The sequence below is a fragment of the Podarcis tiliguerta genome, assembly GCF_965153285.1.
Source record: "Podarcis tiliguerta genome assembly, chromosome: 3".
Lineage (NCBI taxonomy): Eukaryota > Metazoa > Chordata > Lepidosauria > Squamata > Lacertidae > Podarcis > Podarcis tiliguerta.
In genome coordinates, this window is record NC_139536.1 from 53,828,053 (window position 1) to 53,850,130 (window position 22,078).

A 22,078-nucleotide genomic window follows, 5' to 3' on the forward strand; every position below is an offset into this window, starting at 1 on the left:
CATTATTTATTTCATCAGTACAATTTAGGGTGGTGAGTGAATAGGAAGGCAGCAGCAACTTTTTTTTGTTGCTGCTGTTGTTAAATAACTGCAAGACAGAAATGCTTATTGATGTGCTTCAAATTACCCATGAGATTTAGCCATAGATCCAGTTCTGCATTCTGCCCACTCTTGCTATATGGCGAGTGTTTGTGGCTTGAAGCCATGAAGTTAATTGCATTCATGACTGGTAGACAAACTGAATAGACGGCTCCTAGATAGGAGTGCTTCACCCTGATCCCTAAGAGGCACCCCAGTTCCCTTGATATAGAATTGCAGGACTTGCTTTTTTACAATTTAGCAATGTATATCTGATATGTATATTAAAATGCTCCTTCCTTTTTTGCACTGTTTTAAAGTTTTAAAATTAAGAAGTTGTATTGGTTTTAAAGTCATAAAATAGTAACTCTTTAAAGCAGACATTCCCTTTTACTCAACGGTTAAATAATTTGCCCTGGTTCCCATTAAGGCAGCAGACAAATGCGGGAGGAGTCTGCAACTGAAAACAGCATAATTAAACACCATCTGGTAAAACTGCCTTCAGCTAAACTGCTGGTGAAGCTCTTATTTGTTTAATGCTTAAGCAGAGCATCACACCCACTGAAACCCAGCTGGCAAGAAACACACATGTAAGCGGTTGTATATTTGAAGCTCCTGGCTAACCTTCTTACTTTGGTTTAATGCCACAGGCCACATACTTTTTGATCAGTTGAGCTAACCCTTGTCATACGGCACTTTGAGTTACGTTAGTATTAACATCCAAACTATATTCAATATTAACAGGGCTTGGCCACTCAAGAGTAAGTCCCAGTAGGTTCAATGGGGCTCTCTCCCAGGTAAGTGAGTACTGTGTAGGGTTGTACAGTGGTACCTCGGGTTAAGAACTTAATTCGTTCCAGAGGTCCGTTCTTAACCTGAAACGGTTTTTAACCAGTGGCATGCTTTCGCTAATGGGGCCACCTGCTGCTGCTGCACCACTGGCGTGCAATTTCCGTTCTTATCCTGGGGCAAAGTTCTTAACCTAGAGCAACCACTTCCTGGTTAGTGGAGTTTGTGACCCGAAGCGTCTGTAACCTGAAGCGTCTGTAACCGAGGTACCACTGTACTTTAAATGCATGAATCAATCAACCAATGTGTTTGTCTAGGCTTTGTTTTTGTTTTTTGTCATTTAAATAACATGGGGGCAGGTGGGCGTGGAGATGTGATTAGGATTGGCTAATCCTTTCATTGTGAAAGCCCATAGCAATTTTGTGAAATGGAAAGCATTAGCTCACCCTTACCCCATCACATGGTCCTGATCCCCCTGTGGTGCTTACTTAAATGAAACAAATCTAAACCTGCTAAATGTATTCACACATTTAACACTATGACTACAGGAGTGACAAAAGCTGAATATTGGGTAACCGAAGCATCAAAGATATGACATAACTTGATCCTCATAGGAAAGTTAGTGGAAAAATTTTTTTTTAAGCAAGGCTTGGTGCACACTATACATTTAAAGCACTCACTCACCTTTGGATCCTGGGAACTGGAGTTTATACTTCATAGAGATACAATTCCCAGCACCCTTAAACTATAGTTACCTGCATTCTCTTGGGAGACTGTGAGTGTGTGCTTTAAATGTTTTGTGTGTACACAGCCAAGGTTGAATTTAAGAGGTAAGCCCGATGGCAATTCCAAAGCAAGGCATCATTCAGTGATCTGATCATTCTTAGCAAGCAATGATTGTTACAGAAATGGAAATATTTGATGATGACATGTCAGACCATCTTATGCCTCAACAGGGATGTAATCCATCTTTAATCTCCCTCTGCAACAAACAAATAATGCTACCCTCAAGATATATAGCGTTCTTCACCAAGCATATACTACGAAGGTAAAACAAATGAACACAAAACACACATTGAGCACAAGAAATTTAGAATTTCCTGAAAAGATTTTATAAAAGGATTTTCCAGTCCACTGGCCTTGAAAGAAAGAGGCAGTTGTGAAGCCTTTGGATATATTTTCCTCCTTTGGGGTTTTCTCTTTCTTAGAAATTGAACATAGCATTCACAATAGGTCCTTGAGCTTCCCCTACTTTTAAGAGGATAACAACATTTAGAGATATAGCAATCATGAGGGATATGATCATTCTTTCAATTCACAAGGCATTTCTCTTTAAGTACAAAGGATACCAACATTGTGGCCAGGAAAAGAATTAGCCAGAGCAAAGGCTGAATCTAACTAAAGTCAACACTAATAAGGCAACATTTTTACTGCGCTTTCAAGTTTTCAAAGTACTCCATGTGTCTTAGCTAGTTGTGAGATGTCAGCAAATCTATATAGGATTGTAGCCAACTAAGTTTTACTCATAGTAGACTCGTTGAAATTAATAGGCCTAAGTCAGACATGCTCATTAATTTAAGTAGATCTGCTTTAACTAATGTTGGAGACAAACCCTAGTCAGTGTATGTATATATGGTTTACACACACACAATGCTATATGCTATTCCATGAAGTGTAGGAGATGTTCTGTTGGTCACAAGTTTCTTGCCCATATGCTATAGCCAGGGGTAGGCAATCCAGCCCACGAACAGTCCGGGAATCAGCGTGTTTTTACATGAGTAGAATGTGTCCTTTTATTTAAAATGCGTCTCTGGGTTATTTGTGGGGCATAGGAATTCGTTCATTTTCTCTCTCCAAAATATAGTCTGGCCCATCACATGGTCTGAGGGACGGTAGACCAGCCCACGGCTGAAAAAGGTTGCTGACCCCTGTGCTATGCCTTAAAGGATCAATTAAAGACTGACTTGCACAGAACGTTTCACTAGTCAGTCTCCTGAAATGGAATAGCTGTCATTTCCATCAATACAGATTTCACACTGATGAACACATTTCCTCTCCACTCACATTTTGGGAAACCTTTTTAAAAACTTTTTTTTTTTACTACCAAAGCAGATTGGCTCTCCTGGGTGTGTGTAGGCTGAAACATAAATCAGCTATGACTAAGCAACTGTCTGACAAAACCTATGTAACTCTTGACTAAGAAATGTCATTGTGCAAGTGGAAACATACCATGATGGAAGCCAGCTGAAGGGTAACTAGCCCATATGAATTTGTGATCCCCTTGTGATTCACTCATTTCGCATCCTATCCTTAGGTTCACTATTAAAGGGGTAACATCCTTCTAGTACAGCAGCAAATGCTCCAACTGCAATTTCTTGGCTGAAACCCTAGACACTTGTTCTGATTGAGGAATGGGGAGAGAGGCTGCAATTGGTCCCCATAGAACTATTGTTTGCTCACAAAGAAACTTGAGGTTGTGGCTTTCACTGAAGCATCCCACTATTTTGAAAAAGGCAGGAGCGCAAAGCAGTATCAACGTGGGGTTTGATAATAGGCTCAATTAATTGTTGTACTCTACTTTCGTATTCTTATACTTATGAATTGCTGCTGCTGTGATGTTTATTGTAAATGAAAATAATTTTCATTATCTACCAGGCGCACAACTCTTCTGCCTTTCTTGATCTTTTTTCCTGACTTTTTATTTTTATTTATTTTATTTTATTTTATTTTACTCTTGGCAAACCCGACACTCAGTATGGTAAATCTGGATGGGGGAATACACAGCAGGATTGAATGACCATTTCCGCCGGTTGCATGAACCGGCGCCTTTACACGGCTGTCTGGATTTTTGCAAAGGAGGACATCGGTTGTCAACGAATGTCTTCAGGTTAACTAAAGCCACAAAAAGGACATTTTTTAATGAGAACTGGTAAAACATATTAAAAGGGTAAAGCAATTATCTGATGTAATCCTTTTCAAAATCTGCCTGATCTTCCAAAAATAGATGTAGCGATTCCCTGTAGGACAAGTAATTTTCTTAGCAGAAGTCTGGCAACTTTCTCCTTTCAAAACCAGAAACTATATACATGTAAACTTGCCTTCCCCAATGCCTTCAATGGAGGATGATTATATTTCCTTTCCAATTCTGAACAACTGTTTCATATTTGATAGTATAATTTAAAAGCTTGAGCAATGTAAAGGAGTCCACCAGTCTTGGCAAAAATCGGAAACTTCTGCAAGAACCAAGTGCGTGCCACGAGCTGTGCAATTTGCTCATGCAGAAACTGCTTTGCTGACCTCCCCTTCATTTAACAGACTCCACTGTGCTAGAAACACAAATATGGCTTCATAATGGGAGAGCCAATAGCAGGAATTAGAGCAACAACATCAACTGTGTTTTGTTTATGCTGGAGGCCATAAGGAGACAATACCGTTTGAAGTCTTTGGCTTTTTGCGATGTAATCCGTCACTAGCATGTATTATGATACTGCAGACCAGACAATACACTTTTATTCTCTCTTCCAGACCATTGACAGGCCCACTTGTTTTAATATTTAGTATTTCCTTTCAAGGATTGTGTCCCTTGGGGTTAAAATGGCAGTGACAACAGGAGGGCAAGAGATCAAAGTTTGTGTTCAGGCTGCAGCAGTCTTCTTCCAGGGGAAAACATCTGCAGAAACCACCCTGGCACGGAACATCAGAAGACATCAGAACAAAGGTCCCTCCACTCCAGCATCTTCTCCTCACTGTGGCCAACCAGATGCCTATGGGAAGCCTGCAAACAGGACCTGAGTACAGTAGTACAAAAGATGGTGGAGGTTGAACATATAAACATCATGGCTCGTATCCTTCATGGATTTTTCTAATCCTCTTTTAAAGTCTTCTGTGAGTTGGTGGTCATCATCACATTTTAAAGGAGTAAATATGTGGTGCCCCCAACCCCACCTAGAAATATTATCATACTTTCATTCTAGAAAGGTATCCTAGTTGATGGTGCTGAAGGCCACTGAAAGAGCCAGGAAAATCAACAGGGTTATGTTCCTGCACCTTCCAGTGTAGGTTGACCAAAGCAGTTTCAGTACTGAAGCCTGCATGAAGTGAATCAAGCCAATCCATCTCATCCAGAAGTGCCTGGAGATATTTGCCGACAATGAGAGGCTGGTCAGTGGCCAAATTGATTAGACTGACTATAATGAACAATGACTGCTCATTGTGGCTGCAGCTTTTGCAGTCCCAATTTGTGAAATAATTCTTTATTTGAACTCAGTCTGCAGCTTACAGTTTGTAAATCCATTGTTAATTGTTTCAGTAGGGGTTGGCGTGAATTCTCAGCTTCCAGCACCATCTACTAGTAGTCAAATGTGTTTGTGATTGACTAGCTTAAAAATAAAGGATCATGTACATATTACACACTGCATTTTGTGAAGTTGTGAAAGGCAAAAAGTGAATTATGAATATAAAATATTTGACCATTCCCAAACGTGTTCAAATTATGCAGCTAATGACGTGCCAGTCCTTAAGACTCATTAGTCTGCCGTATGAATGTTTCCCCTTGTAAATTTATGAAATACTGTATACAGTTACTTGCAGTAATGTCCTTTGGCGTCCCCAAAGAATTTTTTTGAAGCTTTATAAGGGTCTTTAACTTCAATTTGAGACTAAGTCAAAGGCTGACTGCAAAGGCATTTGCAAATCATGCACATAACAAAAAGCAGGATAGCTTAGAGGTGACAGACATCACTGTTGTTCCTTTAGATACTTGTTTCTACTCTGTGTGCATTTGTACCAGGCCAGATAGACAACTATCTGCTATCCCGTGGCATCTGCTACTATTGGCGGCTGTTGGAACTATAGCACACAGTGGTCCTAAACCTGTGACCTAGTTATTACAAGCGGTTGTGATTTATTTAATCACACATTTATTTAATTGTATTTTGATCCAGCTTATCAGGCAGAAAATGTCTCGCAAATCAGTTTGCAGCCAAATTAACACACAATAATTATTAGTGCAGAACATGATCTAATGAGGGTTAAATTCTATTTGCGTCTAATGTCCTTCTAAGCTAATTGAATAGCTAATTGAGTTTGTCTGGTAAAACCTGGCTGCACAAGGCCTGCACGATTCTAGCAGGAACACAAAGTTTCTCTTTTGCAAATGTGGTCTGTCTACTTACTGCTTAGAGGCTTTTGGTGTGGCTGGCAGGGAGGGAATTTTCTAATGAACTGCCAAGGTCCTCCAAAAAGCTTGCCAATCACACAAAAACCAGCCGAGTCATGTCTATTATTATTATTATTATTATTATTATTATTATTTTAAAATTTTATACCACACTATACCTGTAGATCTCAGGGCGGTTCACAACATGAAATCACAAATATTAAAAACAAAAAATACATAATAGAGGTGCCGCTTATTTTTGCATAGGATTATTACTTATATAAGAATTATTTTATGCAAATCTGCCAGCATGTGTGGCCTCATCTAAATACCATGTTAACCTTGTAATTGTAAGCTATTAGAACATACAAAAAGGGGGGGGGGAGAGAGAGAGCAGGGACATCTTAAGCATATCTGGCGCCCTGATGCAAAGATCCCTCTGGCACACACACACACACACACACACCGTTTCCCAGAGTTGGCGACCTTTTTTAGGGAGGACGGTGCTGCCGATGATGCGCCCAGCTTTGCGAGGCTGGAGCAGGCGGGCAGCGGCTGGAGGGCTCCTCCAGCGGGGAAGAGACAGAGGCTGGACGTGGCGGCTCCCGGCTCAGCTGGCCACTTCGTGCTGTGGTAGCCATGGCAGGTGGAGGCTCCGGACGCAGTGCTGCTTCAGTGCAGCATGGCGGAGGTGGGCGAGGGTGGCAAGCTGATGCCAGGAGGCGCCGCATCCAGCCTCCGCCTCTTCCCTGGCGCCCTCCAGAATTTGGCGCCCTGCGCCACTAGCCTGTGAGAAAGAGAAAGAGTTAAATAGTGGTATTTGCCTGAAATATACCTGGTGAGAGAACAGACACAAGAATGCAATAGCATAACATAGGCCTAAAATTAAACATCCTTATTTGCTTCCCTGGAAGAATAAGGAAAAAGAACTCAACTCGCCTGAGTTGAGATTTGCACTGATGTTATAGTAGTTAGATGTATAATCACGCAGTGTGGTGTTTCTTAAGCTTTTAAAGCTGGAGAATACCACCCTTTCTGGGGAAGGGCCATAGCTCAGCAGTAGAGCTCACGATTTGCACGCAAAATATCCCAAGTTAAATTCCTGGTATATCTAGGTAGGATTGCGAAAAAGCCCTGCATTGAACCGTGGGGAGCTGCTGCGCATCAATGGAGACCAGGCTGGGATATCTTTCTCAGTCTGAGGGACACATTGCCTCATCATGCCAGAGGCAAAAAGTTGGGGGAGCAACAGATGTGATTTCAGCTTTTGTAGAGTAGGCCATATATCAGCTATGCAAAACTTAGAGGTTTCCACACACACACACACACACACGATCCAGGCAAGCAGGTACTCTGGTTGCAGCTCAAGTACACATTCCCACCAGGCAAGAACCCTGGAGGAGGGTGTGGGGCAGGCCCAGTGAGTTGTGTGGTTGGGAAGAGATACTTGGAGGAGGGCTGCTTTCATCTCCGGGGCCTGAGGTTCCCTACCTGTGATGTAGATAATGCAGTTCAATGGACTATTGGTGTGGCTCAGGATAAGGCAGCTGTGTTCCCTTCCACTTTCTTTGTCAGAGTGTAAAAGACTAAGAATTACTCACCCTCAGAAAAAAAAACAACTTCTGCCTTCGCATGAGTCACTGCTGTACTGGACATGCTTTCTGAATGGAAGGGGTCAAACTCAAAGCGATGACGCAGCCAGACAGAAAAGAATCTCTGAGAACAGATGACTCTGCAACAGGAGTTATTGAATGAACCAATTACACAGAGAATCATAGAATTGTAAAGTTGGAAGAGACCTCAGGGCCGTCTAATCCAGCCTCCTGCAGTGCAGGAATCTCCACTAAAGCATCCGTGACAGGTGGCCATCCAACCTCTGCTTTAAAACTCCCAAGGAAGGAGAGTCTCTGAGGAGTCTGTTGCACTATCTAACTGCTCTTAGCATCAAAAAGTTCTTCCTAGTGTTTAGTCAGAATCTCCTTTCTTGTAACTTGAATCCATTGGTTCGGGTCCTACCCTCCAGAGCAGGAGAAAACAAACTTCTTCCATCCTCCATGTAACAGCCCTTTAGATATTTGAAAATTGCTGTCGTATTTCCTCTGTCAGCTCTTTTCCAAGCAAAACATACCCAGCTACTTCAACTGTTCCTCATAAGGCTTGATTTCCAGACCGTTGATCACCTTGGTCGCCCTCTGTGCATGTTCCAGCTTGTCAAAATGCTTCTTAAATTGTGACACCCAGAACTGGACATGGTATTCCAGAATACAGTGGTACTATTACTTCTATTGATTGGCACACTATATACTTCTGTTGATGCAGCCTAGAATAGCATTAGCTTTTTTGCTGCTGCATCACACGGTTGACTTACGTTAGAGCAGAAAATGCAGCGGCAGATTTGGCCTTCAGCAGGCAGCACAATTGCTAAGGATATTTAATCACTGTTGTTGAACAATCATAGGATGAAATATTGACACCACCAGCTAGGACTCAGGAGGGGGGCCCCAGAGCAGCAGAAAAAGCACCAGAAGCTGGATGGAGGACGATACTGGGGTATGTTTGTTTAAACACTTCTCTCATGTCTACATTATTTTATTCCCTTTCCAGCTGTGCTTCCTTTACAGAATAAAGCACAATTGGCTGGCTTTGCTATGGTTTGGTATCTTGAGCTCCTCAAAGGAAAGGCAGGAAATAAATGTAACAGCAAATAAATAAGCCTTGGCCCCCATGCTCAGCTCAGTGGTTTTAATCTGGAAACCCAAATTGATTGATTGTGAATTGATAACAACAGACATATTTTTCAGAAGCAGCCTCTAAGTTTATTAATGTAACCATTTGCTTTGCAATTGCTAGCATCCCCCCCCTTTTTTTTGTTGCAAATAATTCAAGCATTTCAAACTGGACAAAAACTTAGGGAGTCATCTAATGCACATCCACAAGTACTGTACCATTTAACTGCCCCTATGATTTGAATACTTTTTTCACCTGTAGCTAACTTAAAGCCCAGTTTGCAACGTACAGCACTGAAGTATCTACACTTCCTTTTCAGAAGTGTTTTGTGAATGAGGACAGGAAGACCTTAAGAAACAAATCCCAGAATATTGTAGATCCAAGCTGGAGTGGGGAAATGTTCTGTCATGTTTGCCAACAGCCTGGTCATGTGAGTTTACATGTAGGCAGTAAAATATGTCAACAAGAAAAGAGCCCTGAGGTATTTGAAACTTTTGCCAGGTTTTTTGTTTTAAAACTAGAGTAAGCAATAGATGGATATGATTTTGTTGAATAAAGCGGGCCATAGAGGATTTTTCACTCATATATCTCACCTGTAAGTACTTTTGCTGGTAAGTCCTTTTAAGAGAAACATGTCTAACAAATGTGTGTTGATATAATCCAAATTGGGGCAGGGGCCTTTTAACAGTCTCTGTGGCTAAAGTCCTATTGCATGGGAATAAATCCCTTTGACTCAAAGTGGTACTTGTTTCTGAGTATATATACCTAGGGTTGCACTGTACAGAAAAGAGACTGAAATAGTGAAACACCAGGAGCTTCTCAAAATTTAAAATGCTACTCAATGCCTCAGAAACAGGTAGAGATGAGACAAAATTCCTCTGTATAAAGTACTCCCTAAGATTATATATTGGAGGCAGAATGGTTTTGAATACCAGTTGCTGGAAAATGCAGGCAAGGTGAATGTTGCGGGCATGTGGTTGGCCACTGTGAGAACAATATGCTGGACTAGATGGCCCATTGCCCTGATTCAGCAAGCTCTCTTTAGGTTCTTATATAGGTCCTAGGTTATTTAGAGCTTCTAACATTAGAATAATGACATGAACCCAGTACAGATGCTTCAATAGAGGGCTTGTATGTCTGTCGTAACCTAGTCCTGCCAAGAGATGGGCCACTGAATTCTCTGTAGCACAAGCTTCCACATTTACTTCAAGGCAGAATACACTGTAGCTTCCACTCTAGAATTATGTTCTTTTAACCTTATGGAAAGAGATGATCTTGCAAGCTACTTGCATTACGATGCATTTATTAACGCTTCAATACTCTGTGTGAAGGGTACTTCACATTGGCTGCTGATTTCCTATGAAGTTTTAAAGCCGTCTTCCCAAATTAGCAAAAGCGAATTTCATTGATTTGCAGAATATCGTATTTTTTCTGGGACAAAACACTTGACCTTTAAACTTTTGTGCTTTTATCTTGTGCACTGCTTTGAAATCTTCAGATTAAGGGTGGTATATAAATTTAATAAAAAAATAAATTTGTTATTGTTCAGTGATTACCCCTTCCACAAAAGACCCCACCATGCTCATAGCAACAAACACAGGATGACTTCAGAATTATCCCTTGTTAGCAAAGGAAATTTATGGGAAGTGGGTGGCTAGACACAGCATGCGTGGATCTATACTGAAATAAGCCTCCTGACGCACAAATGGGTGTTGCCGGCAGTTTTATCAAAATTAACATTTCAAACTAGCAAACAGATCACAGAAAACAGATGTCACAACTTATAAATAGATGATAATGCCATACACAAACCAGGAAGGTGTGCGCGGGGGGGGGGGGGCAGTCAGGCAAACAAAGTAGCACCTGCCTGAACAAAGAAATTTAATACAATGAAGCATGCTACCTGGTCTCTTGATTACATCAGATCTCGGTGGATGTTATGAACAAAAAGAAATGACCAGAGAGTGAATACAGTGGGTGACGTGCGTTATCTCATTGGAATTTGCTGCCCTTAAGAGAACAAGGGAAATTCCCCAGAGAAGACAATAAAATATGCAACAAAAGTCTTTTATACGCAAGCTATTAGCCAATGATATGAAAGAAAAAATACCAGTTTTATTCAATTGGTGCTCTTGCACAAGGGCTTCAAAAGGCATCCACTTATGGTGGAAAGTGATTTTTTTTTTTTTAACCAATTCCCACTCCTTTCTGCAGCTCCCAACACCCCCCAAAACTGACGGGTGCTGCTGCTGCAGGTGGAATCAGCAAATGCCTCTCTTCCTACTAGCAGAACAGATTTGATTCCTCCCTCCATCAGAGGGGATAGCTTGAGGATAGCTGATTATGTTCAGAGTATTGCTATTCTTTCACCGGAATGAGAAAATAAAACAAAAGAGGTCAACAGGAGATACATCACACTGTATATATAGTATACAATATATTGATCAACTACTGTACAGTAAATACTTAACTACTGTTATTTAGGCCTAAACAAATGTCTGAATCAAACTTACCTTAAAAGCACAGAAGCAACCATTAGTAAAAAAACAATAAATTTTCTGAGGAGAGAACATGTCTCCTGTATTGCATGATGCTGTGAAAATGCTCTTTGGATATGCAAAATTGTCATCCTTAGTTTTTTTTAAAAAAACATTTTAAACTTGCTGATAGACCTCGTTAACAGCGTTTAATATCTGGGGGTTTCCCCCAAGCTGCTGGAATTGTGCTCCTTGACTAATTATAGGACTTAAACAAAACAAGCTAAAAATGCCTGAAATCAAGCAACTTTGCTACTGATTGCTGCTTTTGGTAACTTTATTTTTTGCTACCTTCTGCAGCTATGTTATCTTGTGGCTTTGCTGCTTCTCTCAGTTTAATTTTTATCTTGGCATTTTGTTTTGGCATCAGATATTTATTGCCTTAAATTTGTATCTAACATATAACATATCTAACATATAAAAGCAATATATAATTTTAAAATAAAACACAAAGTTATCACAGAGGTAGTACATTTGTGCCTGTGCTGCAGGACTTTAGACTACAGAGTTTTGCCCGACTGCATGGTCCTCCATACAATTTCCTGCATAGAAAACTAGATGGGCCTGAGGCAGGTTCTAGCATAGTGTTCTTGGTATCATGCCACTCTTTTATAGGTAGGCATGGTGGCACTCCTGATCAGGCCAGTTCTGCCTATAGTCTGACGTGGTACAGCCCACCTTCTCTCCTTCAGTGAGAACTAGGCCCTAGTGTTTTAAAGTCCTAAGCTGTGTTTGCTGACCCCTAAAAGAAAGGTCTGCAAAACAAGTTTCTGCTTTGCAGGTTCCCATGCCTCTCCTCTCCAACACCGTCAAGCAAGAGACCAATACAGTAATCTTTTCTCCAGTAACAGCCCATTTTAATTGTGGTCTGATCATAACAGCATGTGCACAGCGCTGGATTTAGGGTTGATGAGGCCCTAAGCTACTGAAGGTAATGAGGCCCTTTATATGTCCAGCTGTTCTTTGTCAACAACAAATTGTCACTGTTTTTTTTGGTGTTGAATATGTGCTATACTGTATAGTAATTTATGGACCTAATAGGTCCATACACAATACAATACTGTTGCTGTGTGTAGGTTTGGTTTTTTTATCTTATATTTTGGAAATGTACATCCAGGTTTTTTTCCCTTTAAATTTTGGGGGCCCCCAAGATAGTGGGGCCCTAAGCTATAGCTTGTTTAGCTTTACAGTTATACCTCGGGTTGAATGTGCTTCAGGTTGAGTGTGTTTGAGTTGCGCTTCGCGGCAACCCGGAAGTAACAGAGCATGCGCATATGCTCAAAATGACGTCATGCGCATGCACGGAAGCAACAAAACGCGACCTGCGCACACGTGCGGTTGCGGCTTACGTTGTGTTCAGGATGCGAATGGGGCTCTGGAAGGGATCCCATTCGCATCCCGAGGTACCACTGTATACGTAAATCTGGCACTGTTAAGAGAGTGAGTGTGTGCATGTGTGAGAGAGCGCGTGCGAGAGACTGGGAGATTGCCTGTTTGACACAATTGATTCACCATTTATTTTTATTTCTCGGTCATCTATGCCATCCTTCTGTGGGGAAAAACACCTTTATTATGAGTGGAGAAAGTAGAGGGAGCTTCTCCTGATGGGGGGTGGGGGGGGAGGACTTGCGGCCATCTACCTTGTTATCACCCTCCAACTACCATCAGCCCCAGCCAGCATGATCAGTGGTTAGAGGTGCTGGGAGTTGCAATCCAGCAACATGAGGGGGGCTCCACCCAGGAGCCCCCACAACCAAAACCCACGTTTCTTCCTTTTGAAGTCGGCAGCTGTGATGTGCGCACTTGGCCACTTCTCCCAGCTCTATCGCAAAACAGCCCCGCCTGAGAGCAGCATTAAGCCTGCGTGGGCGAGGGCGACGGGCCGGTCTGGGTTGGGCTGCTTCTTGCTGGAGTTTCGCTCCAGCTCCCACAGGATTGAAAAGCGGGCGGCGGGGCGGGGAAACAGGGGAGGAGAAAGAAAGGACGCCAGCAGCACTTGCGGAGTTTGCCGCGCGCTTCTCCGTCTCCTGCAGGGGGCACAGCAGCGGCGGCGGCCCAGAAGCGCCTCGCAACCAGCGCGCCCGCCGCCCGGGCCGCTTCCCCACTTGGGCGCTGCTCCGAGCACGTGGAGGTGGAGCCGGCGGCGCGCGCGCGAGAGAGGCTGGCCCGGGCCAAAGGGGGCGGAGCCGGGGCTGCCTGCTCCCGATGGGAGCCTGGAAAGGGGGAAGCCCGCGCGCTCAGGGGCAGCAGCGAGAGCGGAGCAGGCGGGAGCGGCGCTCGCTTTGCCTTGCTGGATTTGGGGATCTCCGGCTGGGCAGGGGGGGAGGGGGCGGAGAGAGAGAGAAGCCAGGATTCTCCTCGCCAAGGGGGGGTTCAGAGCGCTGCATCGAGGAGGAGGATGGAGCCTGTGACCAAGTGGAGCCCTAAGCAAGTAGTGGAGTGGACGAAGGGTAAGGAACGGGGCTCCGGCTGCTCCTCCAGCCTGGATCTGCGGGAGAGGCACGCTACTCTCTTTCACCCCCCTGCGCAGTGTTTGTTCTTCTTCGCTTCTCTTCCTCCTCCTCCTCTCAAACTTTTCCTCTTAACTTGGGGGGTCCTCAATCCCTGCCCCCCTTCACCTCGTTCTCCCGCCTTCAAACTCCTCTCCTGCCCCCTTTATTTCAAGCTGCTTCCTCAGGAGGGATCATACCTGCAATTAGCTGCCGCTCTTAATCCGAAAAGTGCTTGGCGGGCTCTAGTTCCCCGGCTGTTAGCAACACACACACAAACACACACGGCTTTCAGGAGCCCAACGCAGCCACTCGCGTGTCAACAAACGAGCCTCTGCCGCGGCCCTGGGCATGTTTTTGCAGCCTGGGCTGGGAGAGGGCTTCGCATTCGGCGCTTCCTCCCTTCCTGCCGGATTTACACGGGGTGTGTTGCGTTCACACAAACAAAGAGCAAGCTTCTTTAAGTATTCCCGACGAGGCTGCTTGAAGAGCCAGGTTCCCTCAGGAAAGAGGAACAGTGATAAATTCTGGTCTTTAAAGAGGAAGACGCCCTTGTGACCGATTTGGGAATGTGTGAATCTCTGCTTGAACAGAAGCCGAGTTAAAAACGCCAAGGTTTTCTACGCACAATAATTGGTGTAAATAAATCGAGCCTCCAAATGCCCGGCACTCCACAGGTTGCCTTCTGAACAGATGGGCTCGTTAGTGGCTGACTTTATTTATACAAGGCAGTGTATGGATTGCTATCGCTTAATATAGCAAGACTCTCTGCACACACACTTCCTTGGATGTACCGGTGAACAAACACGGATAGGGCTGTGCTACAGCAATCCAGCTCCACTTATTTTCTCGCGAGGGACTAGCAGTGCAACCTAAGAGTCCATTATATAGTTGGCACCCTCTGAATGCCCAAACATTCCTTGCAGACGAAACCTTTTCAGTAATGTGAAGTCTGAGACGGTCTGCTTAGGTTATAGGGTGCTACAAGTTGGCAGGAGGGCTTCTTTAAGGTCTCTCCTGCTTTCATGATAGGCTGCACACTTTACCAGCTTAAAATGCAACTAGGTCATTCTTTTTCTCAGTTTGGATCCAAGCTGGCTTGAGGAAAAACTCGTCAAAATGCAGTGTTAGATAAGAAACCATAAGATTGATACAGGATAGATTAGGCTTGTGGCTACTATGTGCACATTGCTTCCCAAAGCATTGGTGGGAATACACTGGATGCACAACAAATGTGCACACAGCAGAAGTTTTTCTCTGCTAGCTTGGCTTCTGGTGTTTTGTTTCAGAGTGCTGAGTTACTTCCTATAAATTAGTTGGTGTGATGGTATGGCACTGGTCATTCAAAGTGGTTTCACCTTCCCTTTTATACCTGCTCTTAAATATACTTGGTGCAAATTAGATTCTCCCAACTCACTCGATTTCCCATTTTGGCAGTTTTAAATGGTGGATTTTCCCCTGTCCCCCACCCCCCTACCCAATATATATATTTATATGTAATAGGAGACTGCAGTTATGGGTTCCCAGAATCATCGCTGGCTGATTAATCTGGTCTAGAAGGGTGTGCAGGGTATTATTTGATCAATAAGTTTATTTCACTAGCCAAATTCTATGATAATTATTATCACACTATTCTTAACTTGAAGAAGAGTTGTTAGAATATGAAGACTTGTGTAAGAGGAAATGTAGGGATGTGTGTGTGTGTGTTAATCTGTTTAGAGATCGCTTACTGAGAAGGGGCCATTCTCTGTTATTCTTTCCACTAGTTTCTCATGGTTTTATTTTCCTGTCTTGACTCAAGTGCCTGGATATCAGTGCAGCTAAAGCCTCATTCACAGAAAGATGTTTTTGATCCAGAGACCTTTTTACCTTGTGTGTGAAACTGAACTTTATTGCTTTGTTCTATCCTTTTTGCTAGTATACATGTTTCCTACTTTTGCATCATCTAGTAAAGAAGGATGAGTGGGAGCTCCTAATAATCTATTTCAATTTACATTGACTTTCATGCTATGAATAACAGATTGATTTGGTTTGGTTCTTCCTCTGTGAATGGCTAATTTGCTGCTGAAAACTTTTTTAAAAAAGATCTCTTAGCAAATCTTAGAAATATACTCTCTAAGTATGGCAGTCGATGAAGATCTGATTACTACAGTTTCACATTTGAATTGGTATTTTCTCCTTGGCTGAGATAATGCTTTGTTCAGGGAAGCAGCTACCTTTGCATGTTCAGTATCCTGATACTGATTGGATTGTATCCAGCTTGACATTTAAAAGTGGCAGCATTCAGATTAATTTCATGGACCCAATGAAAATGGTGTCCAGGTTGGAAATTATCCATGCAGCTCATGTGTTGCCCTCCAGATGTTATGGACTACAATTAACACCAGCCCAAGCTAGCATGGCAAGTGGTCAGGCATGATGGGAGTTGTAGTCCAGCCACATCTGGAGGACACCATGTTGGCCACCTCTGTCTTATAGAGTACTGTTGCTGTGAAGACTGAAACATAGTTGTACATGCTTTCTAATTTTTTGCAAAGTCAGAAGCCATTGTTTTGCAACTCAGAAGGCTGAATATGCAAGTTAACTGTAGGCATGAATTATGCAAATGTTACTGATCCATTAAGACTGTGTGAGCTATTATACAAGAGCTGCTGCATTTGGTCCTGGCTGAAGTGGTGACTTACTTAAGCAGGGCAGCCCAAACTAGTTAAGAGAGATGCCGTCCTGGAGAGTTCATTAGTAGAACGGACCGATGGAAGACTGCCTTTGAGAGCTAGTGTGTTGTGTAGTGCCTGAAAATGGAACCATGGCAGTTCCCAGTTCAGATCTCACAAATGTGCAAGCCTGTTCTTTCAGATTTAGTGCTTCGCCATTTGTTTTAGTTGAGCTTCTCCTAATTAATCAAGGCCTGGCCTTGCCACAGTTAGTGGTTTTAACTTTCTGTTGGATGTGTGGTGCTTTGAACAGGAGGGATTTGCTTCTTAGAGAATTCATTTTTCCCCTGTGCTCTCAGTGTGAAATTTGACCTCTCAGCTGAACATCAGAAGGTTCCCTAATGCTCCCTCCTGCCTGATGAGTTTGTAATAAGGCAGTGGGCTGTAAAGAAGGAAACTCTTCATGGGCACGTGCTAATCTGTTTCATTGCTTTTGGACAGCACAAGTGTCATTTAAAAGCATGTAAGTAGCTCAATAATCACTTTGGTGTTAAGTTTCATTTTTAATCCATAGCCAAGAAAAAAATGCCTTTTTTGGCAGTGCTCTACTAGGCTGTTATTTCCAACCAAATTTCTACATTTTAATCATGTTATTTCTGCTCCCCTGGAGAGGGAGGGCAAGGAGGAAGAAAAAGAGCTTGACAAAATCTGTCATTCTAGGCAAACAATAACTTGAAATAGTATTTGAGAGCTGAAAAGTCCCTACTTTGGTGTGGGGGGTGGGGTGGGATGATATAACTTCTATTGATTGTTGTGGTATGCTAGTCTTTGTATGGTATGCTCTTCTGAAGAAATTCCTGCAGTGAAGCTCAAATAGGAGCTAGTAGTTATCAAATTTATTTGTAGTAGCACTTCCTTTGTTCAGAAGATTGCATCAATGGATAGTGAAAACCCAAGTCAGACATCAGAGGGTGGCATTTCATTGACACATAGTATTGAAGGCAACCTCAAAGACCATCTAGTCCAGTCTGTTGCCAATGTAGGAGATGCACTCCTACTGCAGCACCCTTGATAAACAGCCAACTAGCCTCTGCTTGGGACGTGGGTGGTGCTGTGGTCTAAACCACTGAGCCTAGGGCTTGCTGATCGGAAGGTCGGTGGTTCGAATCCCTGCAACAGAGTGAGCTCCTGTTGCTTGGTCCCAGTTCCTGCCCACCTAGCAGTTCGAAAGCACGCCAAAAAAGTGCAAGTAGATCAATAGGTACCACTCTGGCGGGAAGGTAAATGGCATTTCTGTGTGCTGCTCTGGTTTAGCCAGAAGCGGCTTAGTCATGCTGGCCATATGACCTGGAAAAACTGTCTGTGGACAAACGCCGGCTCCCTTGGCCAGTAAAGCGAGATGAGCGCTGCAACCCCAGAGTCGTTCGCAACTGGACTTAACTGTCAGGGGTCCTTTACCTTTACCTTTAGCCACTGCTTAAAAAGCCTTTGACATCCACTGCCTTCTAAGGCAGCCTGTTCCGTTTGGTCTCATTCCAGGTCCCGATGAATGAAAGCAAAAGGAAAGCCTTTGAGGCCCACAGCTGTACCCAGGAATCCTATAATGCCTATGATCAATGGTTCTGAAAGACAATGCAGGCACTGTTTAATAAGTTAAGGAGGATCCATATCCACCTATATTGTGCTATTAGTATTGCGCTAAGACAGAGGAGGGTGGGATAAATTGGCATATCCCCCACCCCCCATTAAACCACTTGTACATTTATGCACAATCTGATAGGAATGAGAGCATGACAGGGAGGCATTTTCTGAATGTTCTCAGGCTCATTTCGCACTTTTGAGGATCTATATTTTTTATTTTTTATTTGTGGGGGCGTTTCTAGGTATGCAATGGTATGCACATGCTGTTTAATTAACACTGTATGACAATCAAAATGTTTTAAGAATGTTGAACTAGGGGAGATGGTAGGGAGTGGCTATATTTATCTTACTGTTTTGTGGAAAAACTAAAAGACATATCTTTCCAAAGTTCATCTGCTTCCCCCCTTTCCCCCCAAGATGTGCCAAAATATGCTACCCTTTGAAACATGTTCTTTTAAAAAGTATTCCAACAAACATAGCCTCTAGTTGAATCACGAACATGAAAAAGGCACTGTTTACTTTCTAAACAAGCATACCTCCTCTTGGAAATTTTAATTTTTGCATTAGTTTATATTGGCTTGTTTTACTGAGAGTCTGCTCCAGAAAAATACCCTATGGGTGATACTAAAGTTAAGACTTACTGTGTGCAGACTGCAAGTTGCATTTTTGCATGCTGAGTATCTACTGTCAAGGTGCATGCTGATAATGAGCACTCTGTAATATAATTACTCTGTAATAAGGACCATCCTTTCGTTTTGCATTCACAATTGCTAATCTGGAGCATGTGTTGCTTTGGTGTCCATGTTTTTCAAAAGCTCGCCAAACATTTCTGTGAACCCAGCTGCCTGATCTGCACCATGTGGGCTTAGCTGTATTTCTGGGTGAAGATGTTAATCTGTGTGCTTTTTTTCACATTTAAAAAGCAAGGCACAATTAGCTGGCAGTCATCTTAAGACCATGGAAATTAAGGAGATCTTTTTGCTGACTGAAGGAAATTTTGTGCCTGAACTAAATGCACCCTTAAGACTGACAACCGCTTGAAAAAACTTTGGTGCAATTATATGGCCTTATCTACTGTACCATAAACCTCCTCCGTCCCCAAATGTTCATTTAAAAAGGTGTGTGCATGTTCTTTAAAATCCTTTAGCTGAATCCGCTGCTTGCATAGCTGAAGCATTTTAAAAGATTATGTCTTATTTGTGCTAAACTATTGCTGATACAGTCATTATTGCCTTCTTGCTCTGTACGATATGCCCATCCAGACTGAAATGGGCCCCTGTAGGAGCAAAGAGAAAGGGGCTTCCTTTGATCTTGAACTCATTGTTTTCTGAAGAGAGGTTGGAATAAGGGCTTAGGGACTGATATGGGTGCAAGGCTTTTCTCAGTGTGGCCTTCAAGCATCCATGAGGTCCAGCTAGCTGTGCCTGTAAGAGGAAGTCCTATCTTGGCTACACAATTTTTATTGGCTTTAGAACTCCTGTACCAGGGGAGAGCCCAACAACTTTCCAGATGTTGTTGGGCTGTGATTTCCACGATCAGCACACAAAGAGAAGGCTGGAGCACAGGTAGATTCACCTGTTATAGCTCTTCCCCATTCTGATGTTGCCCATAATCCTGCTCCCTCCACTTGCTGCTTCTGGCTTGCTTAAGAGGGCAGGTGAGCAGGCAGCAACTGGAATGAGTAGAGCCACGGGAGGTCAGCAGTGCTCTGGTGTGGGCCCCATGCAGTACCTAATGATGCTGAGCCGTGATCTTGGCCCAAGTTCCTAAGATATGCAATTCTGGCATTGGAACATAGAATGGGTCTCCTCTCCAGTGTGACATGGGGCTTCCGATGTTCTCTGCATAGCGTGGGGAAGTGCCAGAGTACACTTCTGCCCCATGATGTCAATAGGGGGCCCTTGGAGTGCACACTTCTCAAGGTGTGAAGCTTTGAAGGAGATTCAAGCTTTGAAGGAGATTGCAGGGGGTCGGACTAGATGACCCTCGGCCGGGATCCCCTCCAACTCTGCAGTTCCATAATTCTGTGATTCTAAGTCTAGTGTTTTTAGTTGAGCTTTGTCATCTGTCAGTGCACGTGAGGTGGATCTCTGTTTTGTTTCCTGACTTTTTATCATGAGAAAGTCTTTTATAATAGAATTGTACAGTCGGAAAGCACCATGGGAGTCGTCCAGTCCCATCCCCCGCAATCTGTGTGATGTGAGAATAGCACTAGTAAAGGCTACAATTTCAGTGAGGTTTACCTTGCAATGCATTTTGAACTGTCAGGGAGGTAACTCAAGACCCATCTTGGATGCAGGGTAATCTGTCATCATCTTTCTTCTCTGTTCTGTTCCTTCATGAGCAGTCCTCTCTTTTGCTCTGGATGGTATATCTGGACCTTCTCTGCACTCCGCCCCTAGTTCTTTTTCTCCTCACAACAATCCTGTGAAGTAGCTTAGAAGAAGAAAGAATGACTGGTCTAAAGCAGGGATTGGCAACCCAAGGCCCATGGGCCAGTAGCGGCCTACAAGGCTCGTCTAACCGGCCCCTGGTGACCCCTACCACCACCCGCTATTACTGGCACGGTGCGGCGTGGATGTGCACAGGAAATAGCGTGTGCACAGGTGCTCCTCCGACCCAGATGTGCACCGGAAATAGCATGTGCGCATGTGTGCGGGATGGAGAAGTGCCTGTGCGCGTGTGCACACGCTATTTCTGGCGCACATCCAGGCCGGAGGAGCGCCGGAAATAGTGTGCGTGCACGGGCGCTCCTCCGACCCGGAAGAGCGTGTGTGTGCACACGCTCCAGCCCATCCTCCGATGGACAGAGCGTGGACTGGCCCATCAACCGGTAAGCTTGCCACCCCCTGGTCTAGTGTGACCCAGTGCATGTCAGGGTTGAGTGGGGGATTTAAAGCTGGAGTCTGCCCACTTCTTGTCTGACGCTTAAATCACTGCAGCCTGCTGGCTCTGTAAAGGGCCCTGGTTGGCTGGATTATGGAGAGCTAGTTCTGAACTTGTTGGCAGCTGCACATTTGGAGGTGGCACGACATGGGAAATTGCCAGAAGGCTGTGCATTCTGGAAGGCTGGTTAACGCGGATTTGGCAGGTGGCTCTGTCTGGTTCAGAGGGCGAGGGGTCCAAGGGAAAGAAGATTAATTTTTAGAGACCCGGTCCTTCCCCTTTTGCGAACATAAATGGGTGAGCAGGCGAGGTTCAGCCACCCGATTCTCAAATGTCATTTTGGAGGGATGCTTTGAATGACCCGGAGGGAGGGGCGCTGGATTTCAGTTCAGTAGTGTTTGTCATTGACAATGCAAACCATTCCACTTAGACAGAAGTTTACTGTTATAGTGTTGAAAATTTACTTTAAAAAACAACAAAAACAAACCTTGTTTCCTTTAAAAAATATGCTGGTTTTTTAAATTAAATGTTTTCTTAACTGTGAAAGGCCTGCCATGTGGTGCATATGGCTAATTGGTATTAATTCCCTCCCGTCCAATAATTGCACTGTGGCTGTTTGCTTTGTCAAACTGCAAAACATATATGGGTCACAGAAAGAGAACTAAGTGCCACATGAGGCACGAGACTTGTTGTTGTTGTTTTGTTAAAGCTTCTGCTCTTCTTAATGCTTACTTTAAGAGTACTTAAGTAGTGTTGCTAGGTACTAAACAATGCAAGTCCAATTGCGTGGGTGCCTTTACATTCCTACTTCCCCAGTGCTTTGTTTCCCTTCTTTAATACTGAAAGTGAGGCCTGTTTAATTCTGCTTCAGAAGAATTTCCTTTGTTTTGTGGAGGTTAAAAATATATTGAAAGGGCTTTTGCATAATAGGCCAGGAAATGCTTTGGAAGGGACTCTCTTTCAAGCTATCCATCGCAGTTCCCAATAGAGGCAACCACCCATGTTGTCAGATTTAATATTTTTAAATAATTCAAATAGAACAGTTTTGAACTGAAGTCGCACTTCCCAGTTTTTCTTAGCTTCATTTTATATAGATGCTTCCCCACTATTAGGATGAAG

The 22,078-nt window shown here is 43.4% G+C and overlaps 1 protein-coding gene and 1 long non-coding RNA gene across 2 annotated transcripts in view; one reads left to right on the forward strand and one right to left on the reverse strand.

Annotated features, from left to right (window-relative positions):
* Nucleotides 1-4,293: 4,293 nt before the first annotated feature.
* LOC310674712 lies at nucleotides 4,294-14,050 on the reverse strand. The gene is made up of 3 exons (XR_014509726.1): nucleotides 13,979-14,050; nucleotides 7,627-7,757; nucleotides 4,294-4,655 (listed from the first exon to the last, which is right to left on the reverse strand). It is a non-coding gene; the product is annotated as an uncharacterized lncRNA (long non-coding RNA).
* The window catches only part of CNKSR3 (CNKSR family member 3), a 59,364-nt gene continuing 50,757 nt past the window's right edge, over nucleotides 13,472-22,078 (forward strand). Inside the window, exon 1 of the mRNA XM_083434167.1 lies at nucleotides 13,472-13,739. Within this exon, the coding sequence (XP_083290293.1) occupies nucleotides 13,688-13,739 (52 nt within the window). The 5' untranslated portion in view covers nucleotides 13,472-13,687. The remainder of the gene's footprint in view (nucleotides 13,740-22,078) is intronic.